General features: G+C 32.0%; 1 protein-coding gene across 4 annotated transcripts in view; it reads left to right on the top strand.

Moving 5' to 3' along the window:
• Nucleotides 1–15,108, top strand: part of Got1 (Glutamate oxaloacetate transaminase 1) — a 59,297-nt gene that overhangs the window by 26,829 nt on the left and 17,360 nt on the right. For 3 of the 4 annotated variants that reach the window (XM_075373080.1, XM_075373073.1, XM_075373063.1), the window contains exons 3-6: nt 7,031–7,145; nt 8,292–8,509; nt 11,541–11,691; nt 13,775–13,940. In XM_075373080.1, the coding sequence (XP_075229195.1) occupies nt 7,031–7,145; nt 8,292–8,509; nt 11,541–11,691; nt 13,775–13,940 (650 nt within the window). The remainder of the gene's footprint in view (nt 1–7,030; nt 7,146–8,291; nt 8,510–11,540; nt 11,692–13,774; nt 13,941–15,108) is intronic. The other variant, XM_075373083.1, reaches the window with a different exon arrangement.

Raw genomic sequence — 15,108 nt, 5'->3', positions numbered from 1 at the left:
CTCTCTTTAGTGTTAGTAAGTAAATTCTCTGCATGACCTACAGAGTGGTGTTGTTATTTTCCATTTAAAAGAATAATACTCTTTGTTAAATCCTTGACCTTGATCTTTGAAGTTTTTAAGTTTCTGGTTGCATTGTGCTTTTGATTTCCATTAATTCTGAACTAAAATTCCCTTGTGGTTTAAAATCCTGAAGCCATTATTCTTTAATTTTATGGTACCTGATGTTTTAAAACTTTGTTTTGTTAGGTATGCAGTTCAAAATTTTGCCATCAATCTGTCTCTCCACTTAAACTGTTAACATTTACCCAAGACATCAGCCTCACAGAGTCCACGTTTCAGTGACTGTTCCTTTATCACAGTGCACAAAATGGTCAGCTGAAGAATTTTTAATGAGATATAGATTTCTGGTTCTAGTATGCATGTACCATGTTCCTGTGACATCCAGTTAACTTAATATAGCCAATTAGAAGTCAATTTTGGAAAACCTAATGCATTAATTGCACAGTTATTACATCTAGGGACTGATACATTTTTCTTCATTTACAATTAGTTTATAATTGCCATATGCTTTTAATATATAAGAATAAATAATCTCCAAAGACTAAACAAAATTTTCACTGCAGTAGTGTCTGCTGTGGGATTCTGAAGTAGTACAATAATTTTATTTTTTAATTAGTCTCAGAAATTTCTTCTTTTTTAGTCTGAATATTGTACAAGTCAGTAATACAGAAATTGTTTATAACAATATTACAGTTTACAGCAGTTTTATTTTATGTATGATTTTTTTTTTTAGTGAATAAACTGCTAGGGTCATTAGCCCTCGTCACATTCTTTAAAAGAAATTAGTATCACCATCAGGATCGTCATATGTAAGGGTGTAAAGGGCCCTTACATTTTATTTAAAAGCACAACCAACATAAAAAACATTAAGACACAACAACAAGACAAAACAACACTTACAGGATGTAAAGGGCCTCGATATTAAAATTTGAGATAGGTTGTCAAAAAGCCCATGAAATTAAAAATACAACTTATCAATACCATTTCTTTCTTCTACCTGTCTCGTTTATTGTTTGTTTAAGCACCCTCGGGACGACCAGAACCGCCGAAGCAGTATATTAGTTGCACCAGGATGCCGTGGCAGTTGACTCCTTATAAACAGGCTACAGGCATCCATTGCGCTTACCCATAGCCTCGCGCCCTCAGTTTATCCTTGCGGGTCCCCCATGCCATCATTGGACACATCCCGACTCACTGCTCTTGAGTGCAGACGAGCCAGGATGGCCTATGCAAGAGGGCTACCTCTCGTCGCTACACGTGCCACGCTTCGAGACTCCCATATACATAAAGAATTCCACTTAGATATTCTTTAACACAGCTTTAAAAAAAATTTTCAACTTTTACAGACTTCTAAGAAGTCCACTGGCGTGTAAATAAGCAACTATCTTTTCTTCATTTCCATTATCCAGATCAGCAGCGATGTCATTTCTTAGCCGGAACCTCTTTCTGAGGTCCTCATATATTGTACACTCTTCAATTAGATGCTTAATTGTAAGTGTTTTATTACAAACACCCCACATTGGTCTCTCTTCGCCGGTTAACAAATATGAATTTGTTAATCGCGTGTGACCGTTTCTAAGTCTGTCACAGCTACTTGTTCACGGCGAGTCAACTTAAAGTCGTTTTTCCATTTATATGGAGAAGTTTTAACAGAGTTTAATTTTGTATTTAAACTCCTCCAATCAGTACTCCATTTGTTTCTTACTATGTTAGTTAGACAGTTTTTAACATCTGCCACTCTTATAGGAAATGCATCCAAATCGTCGCAGACTGTTGCCTTTCTGGCAGCTTCATCTGCGTTTATTTACCTGTAATACCAGCATGCCCTTACAAATACGCATACAAATACAAATCCATATCCAGTGAGTCCATACAAATACGCATCGCTGTCCTCGTTGGTTTAGAACATACAAAATGGACAGGATGTTTGAAATTAGGACATCCTTAATGTTTTTGTTCCGAATTGCAACAAGTGCACTTAGAGAATCGGAACATATTAGCACTCTCTCTTCGCAATAATGTTCTGTGTAGCGAAGAGCTTGCTGAATGGCAGTAAGTTCTGCCATATAAACACTGGCCATATCTAGCAGTTTCCAAGAATGGGCTTCTCCATTTACATAAATGGAGCATCCAACACTATGTTCGGTTTTAGAACCGTCAGTATAAATTCTAGTATATTCTTCGTAACTACTGAAGGTTGCCAAAAATTCCTGTTGGATGATAACTGCTGGCTTCTTTTTTATTTCTCCCTGAGAGAGATCCAACCTTGTATTTACCGCTGGCAAGAGCCATGGCGGTATTTCTCTTGTGGAAATTGCTAGAGTCTCTAGAATAGCAATTTTGTATTTTCTTCTTAATTCGTGGTACCTAATTCCGGCTGGTCTGGAATAGGTAACATTATTATTATTTTTAGTACTATAATGGAAGTTTTTACATCAGATTCTGCAAGTGTCTGAGAAAAAATGCACTTTATAGAGCTTAGATTTGAACTTATTTGTATTTTAATTTTAAATATTTCTAGGTATACTGTTAAACTGTCTAAAATAAAATATAGTAGGGCATTGACAGAAAATCTGTTCACTATTGCCTTGGTCATACGACAATAAACGCTTTAAACCAACACAGCATGAAGATTTCCACTTAGTTTATAAAGTTGAAAGCATGTTACGTAAAAGTAAATATCTGAAAGATAAGATTGATATAAATCAAATTAAAGAAAATTAGGTTTGAGCTGATTCAGACAAAACAGCATTGGCACAGTTATTTTATTAGTCGCTAATTATTATGGGGAAAAAGTTTTAGGTGTTTGAATTGGTTATGTATTTGGAACACAGTAGATGAGAGATTTTTAATATGTAGTTTGTCATTTCTCATAACTACTTCCGGTTCTAATTTTTTTTTTTTTTTTTTTTTTTTTTTTTGTGGAACAAAATTTTATATAAAATGAGAAAAGTAAAGTGATTTCTTGTTTATTTAAAAAGTGAAAGTTTTATAAATAATTGGTATAGTATTGGCACAGAAATAATGTACTTGCTGCATAATTTTTTTGTGCAGATTTTTTATTATAAGATTTTCTGCTCAAAATTTTTGTAAGTCCTTTGAAGTTGTGTTATTAGTGATGTTTTTCTATAATTTTTCTTTAACTTGATTAACAATTGCCTGACTTGACACAATCACCTACATTACCTAATGTAACAGAAACATTCCCATCTCCGTATTTTCTCTGCAAAGAGATGGGAAGAATTTGGGTAGCTGAGTTTAAGTGTTTTTCATTAAGCATATTTATTCATGTAATATAAAATTCCTTTAATTTTTCCCATTACACACTGCACTTTACCTTTGTACAAATCTTCAAACTGTAGTCTGTTTAAAAACCTGCATTATTATACCATCATGACCAATCCAAAGTACTTAGCCTCAATGAATTTGCAATTGTATGGTTAAAAAAAAAAGTTGAGTGCAAAAATTAAACAGCATTTAAGAAAATCATGAAATAATTACATCCAGATTTTTAAGATTTAGAAGAAAGCATGAGCAAAAATATGCAGCAGTTTCTATGAAAAACTTTAAAAAGCTGCATACTCACATCTCTTCAGATTCTTTTCTTTGTTGATTCAAGTACCTAGTAAAACATCCGTTCCAAAAACAGTTTTTTGAATTAATTTTAAAAATTGCTATAATTTTTAACTTTACATGCTAAACATTTGAATCAATTATTAAATGAGTACTTATTGGTAATCACTTTGGTATTGTTAACCAATTTTGTAATTAATTATTTTCTTATTAAAGTAATTGCTACATTATTATGAACAACATTGAATCAGAGTATTGTGATATTTGTCATGAAAACGCAATACCATTGATTAACTGGCTTATTGTAAATTATAAGGAACATCTTCAGTAAGTGCAAAATTGAAATAAACTTCAGCTACTGAGTATTTTGCCTTCAGTGTCATGTAAAGATTGAGAGAACAATTATGATCTTTTGAAATATCATCTCATAATGGCTAATAAATATCTAAATATAATACATATTTGTGACTAATTCACTTACTTAACTAATTAAGTTGAATACATTTCATTATACTTTTTTCAAGTCAGAGTACTACTTTAATTGTGAGGTTCCCAACCCTTCTATGAATTCTTGGTGGAAAATAAAGTCTACTAAAGTTTAAATATAGTAACATTACAGAACGAGTCAAAAATTAATATTCTTAAAAAAATCTTTATTAACATAATATACTCTACTGTATTTTGTAGGTGAACAAAAAATATTTTTATATTTATATTTATTTTTCTCAAAAAAAAAATGTTCTCAAAAAAATTTGTTTTCTCAACAAAAAATGTTGGAAATGCCCTCCATTTGCTGCTGTACATGCCTCAACATGTTTCTTCATGTTAGTTGCTACTTTTTGGGTGGTCGCTGCACTTATGCAAGATATTTCATCTTCGATGATGTGCTTGAGTTTGTGAATTGTATGAGGGTTGTTATAGAAATTATACTTCAGATGTTCCCAAAGAAAAAAGTCAGGGGGAATTAAATCTGGCAATCTATGCAGCCACAGTACATGAGAAATGATGTTTTCCCAAAGAACCCAGCAACATTATCATTATGCTATTTGCTCTGTGCGCCATCTTGCTGCAGCCAGCAGTCTCATTCATCAGCCTTTAACAGTGCAACAAATTACATAACATGATGATGTCTTGGTAGCATTCAGCTGTTATTGTTTCCGTGAAAAAGACTGAGTTTATAATTTTTTTCTGTGAAATCACACACCAAACTCAAACCTTTTATGAATGTAATGGAGTCTCATGGAAAATTTAAGGGTTTTCTGAAATCCAGTATCTGTTGATCTGGCTGTTCATGTAGTCACTTAGGTGAAACCATGCTTCCACCAGAGTAGAAAATATAATCCAACAACCAAACACTGCTGTGAATAAAATGCAAAAACCATTGACAGTAATGTAGTCTTTTCCCCTATCAGGTTCTGAAAGCCCATGCACAAGGTGAATGCAATACGGACTTAGTTTCAGCTTCTTGTATCTCTGCAAACAGTCCTATTAGACATTCCGGTTTGTTGACATAGTTTTTGTATCAACTTTCTTGGTGAACATAGCAAGGATTCGCAGGTACTTTCCAAGGAGCATCACTTAAAACTGTAAGCTGGCCACAAACTATTTACATTGATCGACACTCAACCGATTTCTCTAAAACAAGCAACTACGTATAAAATCATTGATTTATTAGGCACCTGCATTTCAGGAAAATCTATCCTAAAGTCTTCCTGGCATTTTAATAATGACTGTGATTTAAAGTAAACTTCAATAATGAATGTACATTGAGCCTGGGAGAAACACATGTTTGTTCACTTGCAGCTTACTCAACCACTGTCATCAAAAAGGAGGGAATTGGCTTGGTTATCATGTGCTACTCTTCTACCACAAGGTCACCCACCGATTGCCAACACACATTCTCTCGCCAGCAAAAAACTAAATTTTCCTCTGTAATATGTTTTTGAATTAAGTGTTGCATACCTTTTGACTGACTGTGTGTATATACAGGCTGATTCAAAGAAACGGGAAATTTAAAAAATTAAATAACGTTAATGAAAAAACTTTTTTAGAAAATGAATTTTATTTCATGTAATTGTACAAATGTTGCCATTTTAGGATACATACATTTTAGTTTATTTTTTAAAGATGACATCTTATGGGTGACCTCCTCTTCTATGTAAACACTCACGAAGTCTCTTCGTTAAATTGTTCATGGTTTGACGTAACATCTCAACTGGAATTTCCGCAATTGCTTCTCGGATCTTTGCCTTCAGTTCTTCCGTTGTAGCAGGTCTACTGTGGAACACTTTGCTTTTAAGGTGACCCCACAAAAAGTAATTGCAAGTTGAGCAATCAGGTGATCTGGAAGGCCATCTAATGTCACCATTTCGTGAAATGACACGTTGTCCAAACAATCGGCGTACAGCTGCCATCGATATTCGTGCAGTATGTGACGTTGCTCCGTCTTGTTGAAACCAGGCTGTGTTAAGAATTGGTGGAAATCTCTTTTGTTTGTTCCACAACAAAGTTTTCAAGCATGGCTACGTAACGAGCCGACGTCACTCTAATTGCAAGACCGTTGTCATCCTCAAAAAAATAAGGGCCTATAACATCTTAAGATGACATAGCACACCACACGGGCTGTGCAACGGACACTGATGTAGCTGCGTAGGATTTTCTTGTGCCCAGTATCTGAAATTTTGCTTGTTAATAAATCCACTGAGGTGGAAATGCGCTTCGTCTGACATCCACAGTTCGTGAACAAAGTCTTTGTTATCATTTATCTTCTGAAGCATTACATTACAGAATTGTGCTCGCACAACTGCATCATTCGGTTTCATTTCCTGGACGATCTGCAACTTGTATGGATGGTATTGCAAGTCCTTCACTAACATTCTTCAAACACTTGAACTATACAATTGTAAAGATGCTGAGAGATGACGGCTTGACCGATGTGGACTTTGTCTGACAGCTTCTTGTAAACCTTGAACATTCTGTGGTGTACAGACGGTTTGCTTACGGCCTGGAGGTTTCTTTTTCATTGCCGAACCAGTTTCCTCAAAATTAGATATCCATGTTTTAATTGCATGTGCTGATGGAACACGGTCGTGCCGTCCCAGATTAAAATGACGGCGAAATTCTCTACGCGCTCCCTCCACATTGTCATTGTTTTTGTAAAACGCTTTGATAGCAAATGCACATTGCGCACCACTCCAAGGATCCATGACAACTACTTTACAATTGCAGGTTAGGTTAGAGGCTGGCGCCACCTAACAAGTGGTACCAGTCACCTATGGCTACCAACACAACTTTTTAAAAATTTCCCGTTTCTTTAAATCACCCTGTATATCTATATAGCTAGATATTTAGATAGATATGTGTAACAGATCTGTTTATGGTGGTATTTGATTTCTAGGTGATAAGTGCCCAGACCTTAAGCGGTACAGGAGCATTGAGAATTGCAGCTGAATTTCTTGTTAGACAGCTAAATGCTTCAATATTTTACAACTCAGATCCAACATGGGGTGAGAGTAATGTATCGTAACTATTTAATCTTATTATATTCAGTAATAGTTTCTGTAATTATAATTTTTATTTTTTTTTAATAAAAAATATTCATTACAAAGTAAAGAGCCGCCTGCTGTTCTTTAAGAATTCATTTTTATTAGCAACATAATGAAAAAAGTTTGTTTTTTTACTTTGTCAACCCTTGTTCTCTTTGAAACTACTGTTGTGAGTTGTAATTGATCTGAAGAAAACCTGTAGGAATTATGAAAAATTTGTTGCATAACAGTATATAGTTGCTCACAGTGCTTCATAATGAAACAGCTGCACAGATCATATGTGTATTTATATATGTATTTAGTCTGTGTATATTTTGTTTTATGTTTAATTGAAGTGGTTACCATTTTCTAACAGACAGCTAAGATTGCCTTAGTTTAATTTTTTTCCTTTACAATTCTTATTCCTTCCAACTGTTAATTGAAATTATCAAGTTACTCATACTGATGTAGTTAGGCCAAATGTATACTGTCTTTATTGAGATCTGAAATATATATTTTGTGGTTTTTATGTGAGCTACCATATTGAAACTCACAATTGGAAAAAATGGATAAAATTCTGTTTTTTATTATATGTAATCAGTTTTTTTTTTTATAATCACTTAATAAAATTTCACAATTTTTAAATGTAATTTTTGGAAAACTAGCAAAAACATGAACAATGTCTTATTTCATAAAAACATTTTATGAATAATGTCCTGTTAGTTATGAATAATTTATGCTGGTTTTCTTCAAATAGATTAAAATTATACTTATTCAAACTCATAAAAATTATATAGAGAAGAATAAGGTTTTATGTAGTTTAAAATTGTGTTTTTTTCATCAACTGATTCATAACATATAATTCTTCAAAGATATTCTTTTTTGAATGAGAAATGAAGAGTATTATGTTGTTTCACCCATGAAATATGATACATGCAGAATATCTGGTTGTAAGTTTGGTAGTGTAAGTTGCTTAATGAAGTGAGTTTGTAAAACATAGTAAAATTTCTATTTTTTATTGTTATGGATGTAAAGTATTGCTATTATGTGTCATTTTTTTGATAATCATAAACATTATGAATTGGAATTATTTGTATTTGATTTATGCATTTTTTATAAGATTAATTATTACAGAAAACCATGGACTTGTATTTCTCCTTTCGGGTTTCAAAGAAGGGCGAACATATCGCTACTGGGATCCAGTAAAACGATGTATTGATTTTGAAGGTCTCAAAGAAGATCTTGAAAATGCACCTCAAAATTCTGTTATTGTTTTACATGCTTGTGCTCATAATCCAACCGGGAGTGATCCAACCAAAGAACAGTGGGGAGTTATTGCTGATATAATTAAGGTTATATTTAACTTATAGTTTCTTATTTATAGCTTATAGGTTTAGAGTTAACTTATTTTTTTACATTTTCAAATGAAATAATCTTATTACTCTGTTTTATAAGAAATTTTTTACAATGTTCTGTCCCTTTTTACACAAAGACTTGAGAATGTGGTTTTGCCTCTTATTTATAGCTGTGTACTACCTATTAAAACATCTGAAATTGTTAGGAATATTTAGATGTATAATTATGTAGATTGAACATATTTATTAATTTACTTATTATCCATATAAGCATAAGCATTATTTCCGTTAATATGTTTACACTGTCATCCGTAATAATATTCATGTTCAGTTCCATAACTGCAGCAGTAATACCATAACCATTGTAACCAACTATACCAGTTGCAGATGGCCTGGCATGAGTTACTAATCGCTCCTGAAAATGACATGTATTTTTGGTGTAAATCTCATATCTGGCTTGCTTCAGGAAAAAGTTGAAATTAAAAGCCAAATATAATATTTTATTTTGGGATGCCAAGTCTGCTGAAGGTAATATTAGAAGTAATTCATATAAATTTATAAAAAATGGAACTAAAATTCCCAGTAAAACTGGTAAGACAACTTACTATTCTTATAGTAGATTAATTTAATAAATCCTTTTCTGGTGTTTCAGGCAGCAGTCATATTGATCTATTTCATACATGACAATTAACAAAATTGGTAAATATGTTCTTTCACTTCCAGCTAATACTCAAAAGGTTAAAAGTAATATTTTAGTAAACATTCAATGGCATCGATAAAATTCTTATTTCTGAAGCTTTAGATCAGTTATTATCACTTAAATTTAACTACAGTTAAATACCAGTATGATATTTCCCACTTACCTTAGACTTCAGTTGTATTTACTCTCCATAAGAAGTTTCTGAATAGAACCTTATCAGAACAATCTAGATTAGAAATGGGACTTCTCATGAGAGATAACCAGTTGATTAAAACAATGTTAAAAGAATAACTAAATGATGGAAAAAAAGAGTAAAGATTATATAGACAATCTAAAATATAATGGAACCTTGTATGGTTGTTGAGACATAAATTAGAGAAGGCTGTAATTATTTTCATAAATTGATGTATATTACTGTTCAAATATGGGGGCAATGCAGTGTTTTACAGGAAAGTATATGTGAGACAGATGGATCAAAGCTATGGAAGTTCTCATTATGCTGTACACGGGCTTAGTTAGTTTTATGAGAAAGGGCTTTATCTTCTTTTATTTCTAATAAATTAATCATCCACTTTAATAGCTCCTTCTGGTCTGTTGTTTAAAATTAGATAAAACTGTTTTCTTAAAAACATTGTTTTATTACTTTTTTAAATATTAATTACAGAAAAAATTTAATTCCCTGCACCCTGTATAACATATAAATATTAAACAAGTAAAATATGTTCTTAAAAATGATTTTATTTTATACCTATTTTATTTATATTATTTGTTTTGCATTAGTTCATTATTTATTATTTTTATGTATTAATATGAATTTTAACCACTTGTTTTTTATTAGTTTTATATTGTGTGATTATACTCAAAATTCTGTCAAGTAAATGCTGGGAAAGTACCTGTTTTATTCATGAAGTAACTCACTTATTCATTCCTGATGAGATCTATTTAATGTATAATTGCAAGGTCTGTTCAAAAAATACATAGACTAACGTCATAAAACAAAATGTACTTTATTTAGAAGTTACTTATCTGGGACCCCTTCAAAGTACTCTCCTCTCAATGCACACACTTATCACAATGGTGTTTCCACTTTTGGAAACAGTCCTGGAACGCTTCTTTTGTAATGTTTTTCGGTTCCTTCGTTGCATTTGCCTCAATCTCGGGAATCATCTCAAATCTTTCTTTCAAAGGTCATTTGAGTTTGGAGAACAAGAAGAAGTCACAAGGAGCGAGGTCAGGTGAGTAAGGTAGGTGGGGAAGAACAGTTATCGAGTGTTTAGCCAAAAACTCACAAGTTCTGAGGGCTGAATGGGCTGGAACGTTGTGTGATGAAAAAACCAGTCCCCACTCTTCCACATTTCTGACCTTTTCCACCGGATAGCGTCCCGCAGACGTTTGAGAACTTCAGTGTAGTAAGTGTCTGGTTCGCTGTGGAGCCTTGGGAGAGTTACTTGTGGTGGATTGCGCCCTGAGCATAAAAAAAACTGTCAACATCACCTTCATATTGGGACGAACTTGACGAGCTTTTTTTGGTCTGGGAGATGTTTCACCCACCCACTGGGACGATTTGAACCTTTGCTTCGATCACCCAAGATTCATCACCTGTTATGATCCTCAACAAGAACTTTTCATCTGAATGTTCAAGCAATTCTTGAAAAGCCTGGATGCAATGGGCTTTTTGGTTGTGCGTCATCAGGCATGGAAAACATTTCGCAACAACGCAGTGCATCTTCAATTTTTCAGTCAAAATCTCGAAACATAATTCACCTGACATCCCACACTCTTGAGCAAGCTCTTTGATGGTCAGATGTCAATTTGCCTGAATCAGGGTGTTGATTTTGTCTATGTGCGAGTCGTCAGTTGATGTGGAAGGACGTCCAGGACGCTCATCGTCTTCAATCGACTGACGACCATCTTTAAAATGTCCATGCCACTTGAAACATGTCGCACGCTTCATAGCAACGTCGCCGTAAGCCATCTTGAGCATATCAAAAGTTTCACTCGCAGATTTTCCAAGTTTAACACAAAATTTCACAGCAACTCTTTGCTCATTCAAGTCACTCATTCGAAAATCCACCAAATGAAAAAACACATTTCACAAACAACCATGTAGCTAAGCAACCAATAATGATATTTGCAATCAGAAAACTGTGTTGTAATGAGCTGATCTGTATGAACATGACGATGCAAAGTGGATTTGACTGGAACCAACTGGACTCTAGCAATTCAAAAAGTCTACGTATTTTTTGAACAGACCTCGTATATACTAAGCTTTGTAAAGCATGTCATGTGGGTAGAAATAATTTTATTTTACTTTTATTTTATTTTCAGAGACGAAAGTTATTTCCATTATTTGATTCTGCATACCAAGGTTTTGCTTCTGGAGACTTGGAAAATGATGCATGGTCTATAAGATATTTTGTGGATAAAGGATTTGAACTTATGTGTGCTCAGTCATTTGCAAAGAACTTTGGTCTTTACAGTAAGTGATTATTTTCATTAATATTGTTATATTTTATGTTTTGCAACATTTATTATTAGATGGTAAGAATAAAGTGTAATATTTAATTAATGAAACTCCAGAAGTAGGCTGGTGCTAATAACTGGTTTTATATCTTCTTTATATGATAAATTTTATAACCTAATAGAAAAGAGTAATTGATTATAAAAAATATATTACAAACTAAACCCATTGCTATAAACTCACAGAGTAGTAATATTACAGCACTATAAGATAAATAACTTTTTTCCTAATGAAATTTGTTTTATGTTATCAAAGATTTGTTTTTAATTTTAATCTGTTTAAAGCATGAAATTATCTATTCAGCCACCTTCATTCTATTGAAAAGTAGATTGTTACATTTCACAAGATCCTATTAATAATTTTTTTTTTTGTCTTCAGTCATTTGACTGGTTTGATACAGCTCTCCAAGATTCCCTATCTAGTGCTAGTCGTTTCATTTCAGTATACCCTCTACATCCTACATCCCTAACAATTTGTTTTACATACTGTTTTACATACATCTGGTTTAATACTCTCTTAAACAAGTGTTTTTTTTCTTTAGTTTAGCAGTAAAATTAAATATTTATTGGACGTAAATGTAAGTAACAGTATGGTGTGTTTAATTGAATTGTAAAGAAGCATCAGAGGATACTTAGAATGTGTAAAAAGTATAGAGACTAGGTCTACATTTTTTCCATTTTTAATTTTCTTTCAACAACACTAAATTGATTGCAATTTTCTTAATTAATTAATATTTATGCAATTTTTATAATGCTTCTGTCATTTTATCTATTGAGATTGTAGTGATCACAATGTATTTATGATTCCTTGCTCTGATTACTGTATATGATCTATGTGTATTATAAAGATGTGAAAAAATGAGCACAATTATACAATACAGAAATATAGAGCAATAAAACATGGCCCAAGAGATCTACTAAAGGGACAACAGTACAAGATATTTCCTCTTCAAGAGAGGTAACACAGCTAAAAGAAGTTAAACACAGTCATAAAATATATTCAAAAAATTATACAACACAGCAATAATTTACCAGGAAAATCATGGCATGCATTATGAGGATCAATGAATTAGTGTGAAAATATAAATGAAAAGAAATTCACTTGTTTAGAATGAAGTTCGTAGTACATTTATAGATGAAGTTGTTTATTAGAAACAACTTAAGTGTCAAAATTATTTAATAAGGAAACATAGTTTAATGTAATCAGAACAATTAGAGCAATCCTCTATTGTTTGGGGAATACAAATAGTGATTGATAAAATTGTCTGATTTCTTATATTTCTATTTCATGATCTTCTAAGAAGTTGATTTGTTGAACTTTGTAATTAATGCTGAACAATTTTTAATATTTTGTATTAGATTATTTCCCTAATTCATAATCTAAGGTGAACACCTACATTAAAAATATAAAGTATGGTAAGTAAAATATATTACCTAATTTTAGATTATTGGAAAGGAATGGGATAAAAAAAAGAATGTCTTCATTGCTTAATTTTAAGCAGCAGGCATGTGTTAGAATGTATTCTGAAATTGAAGACGTGAAAATAATTAAGATAAAATTTCAGTAGCCATTTCACTTTTACATAAGAGTCCCCAAAGATCACAAAAATGTGTCATGTTGGGTGAAATTCTGTGAATAACTTAGGAGAAACACCAGTGCAGTGTAATTATTGTGAATGCTCTTCTTTATTGGTAGTCTTGGGTTAAGCTTATTACAAAAGAAAATATTTCATTGAAGCCATAGAGTATTCCATCTGTAAATGTTTGTTTAACAGATATTATTTTTTCTCCTGTGAAAATTCACAGTAAAAAAATTTCATAATAGAATCTGTATTATTATCATCATCATCATCATCAAAAATAATAATAATATAGTTATCGTAATTGTCGTTGTCATTTACATATTTTGTAAATAAATAGTTAGTTACTAAAGAATTTTAATGTATGTAGTTTTTCAGTATTCCTTGTCAAATTGATAACATAAACCATTTTTTCTTCATGCATAAAATAAATATTTAATGTTTTTTTTTGTTTTGTTTCAGATGAAAGAGTTGGCAATTTGGTGTTTGTTGTATCAGATCCTAAAGTCATTGCACCAGTGAAATCACAATTATTGCTTATTATGAGGGGCATGTATTCTAATCCTCCTAGTCATGGTGCACGTATTGTTGCAAAGGTTATGAAAGAACCTGAATTATATAATGAGTGGTATGTTCCCAATGTTTGATGGAAGATATTTTTTATGGATCCAAAAATTATAGTTTTTAGTGTTAATTTTGCTGCTGTGTAATTATTAGCATATGCATCCCTTTACTGAAAATTATTTTTATTTATGTAATCAGATAATTTACATGTTTGCTTCATCTTATGTGAAAAAACCTCTTGAGAGTGAAAAATTCATATCTGTGCTGCAAGTAGTCAATCACTGCATAATGTAATGTTAAAGTACATTCACTGGTAATTGCATTGGCAATATATGTGTTCTTCTGATGTAGAAATTACTTTTCATTTTTAAATGTATATCTAATTAGTTATAAATATATATTTACTACTATAGGTTCGATCAATGTTACTTTTTTCTTCTCATCATAAGTGGTATAAACTCACCAATCTTCCAAAACTGATTTTTTTTTTTAATTTTATTTAGAAATTTAACATTTGTATTGAGTGTATCACAAAGTTCTCCCATGACCTTAATAACCTGTTCTATTCGTGAAAATAATACAAAAAGTTCATATAAACATATGTTCTAAAATGCTTTTTTTTGTGAGTTATGGCTAGTGAAAACATTTTCTTGGGTTTCAGCTACCCCAGTGAAATGAGGTCCTACTGGCATTTTTAGGACATTAAATAAGGAGCAAAATTAGTGATTTCTTATCGTTTTTGGCCTGAAAAGTCAAATAAAATAAGTCCCAAAACCACATCTGCAGTAGTTCTTGAGAAATCTAGACTGAAAACCAGTAAATTAGTGGACAACAGCTTGGTGTAAATGATAATTAAAAGAAACAGCAATAAAAGTATGATGTAAAGTCAAATAACAATATGAATTCACTAAAAATTAGAAACATAATGTGTTCACATAATTCTATTATGAAGGAAATACTTAATGATAGCAAAAGAGTCTATGAATAAATAATTCAAAAACATTTTTACTGAAGAATAAAGGATATATAACGAAGTTCTCCTGGGACTTTCATAACCTTCCTCCTCATAAAAATAATGGAAAAAGTTCATACAAACATGTCCTAAAATGCTTTGTTTGTGAGTTATGGCTAGTGAAATATTTTTCTTGGATTTCAGCTACCTCAATGAAATGAGGCTTACTGGAATTTTTAGAACATTAATTAAAGGATAGATTTAATGATTTCTTATGGTT

This window comes from Lycorma delicatula, chromosome 1 (genome assembly GCF_047948215.1).
Source record: "Lycorma delicatula isolate Av1 chromosome 1, ASM4794821v1, whole genome shotgun sequence".
Lineage (NCBI taxonomy): Eukaryota > Metazoa > Arthropoda > Insecta > Hemiptera > Fulgoridae > Lycorma > Lycorma delicatula.
This window is presented reverse-complemented; position numbering and strand designations above follow the sequence as displayed.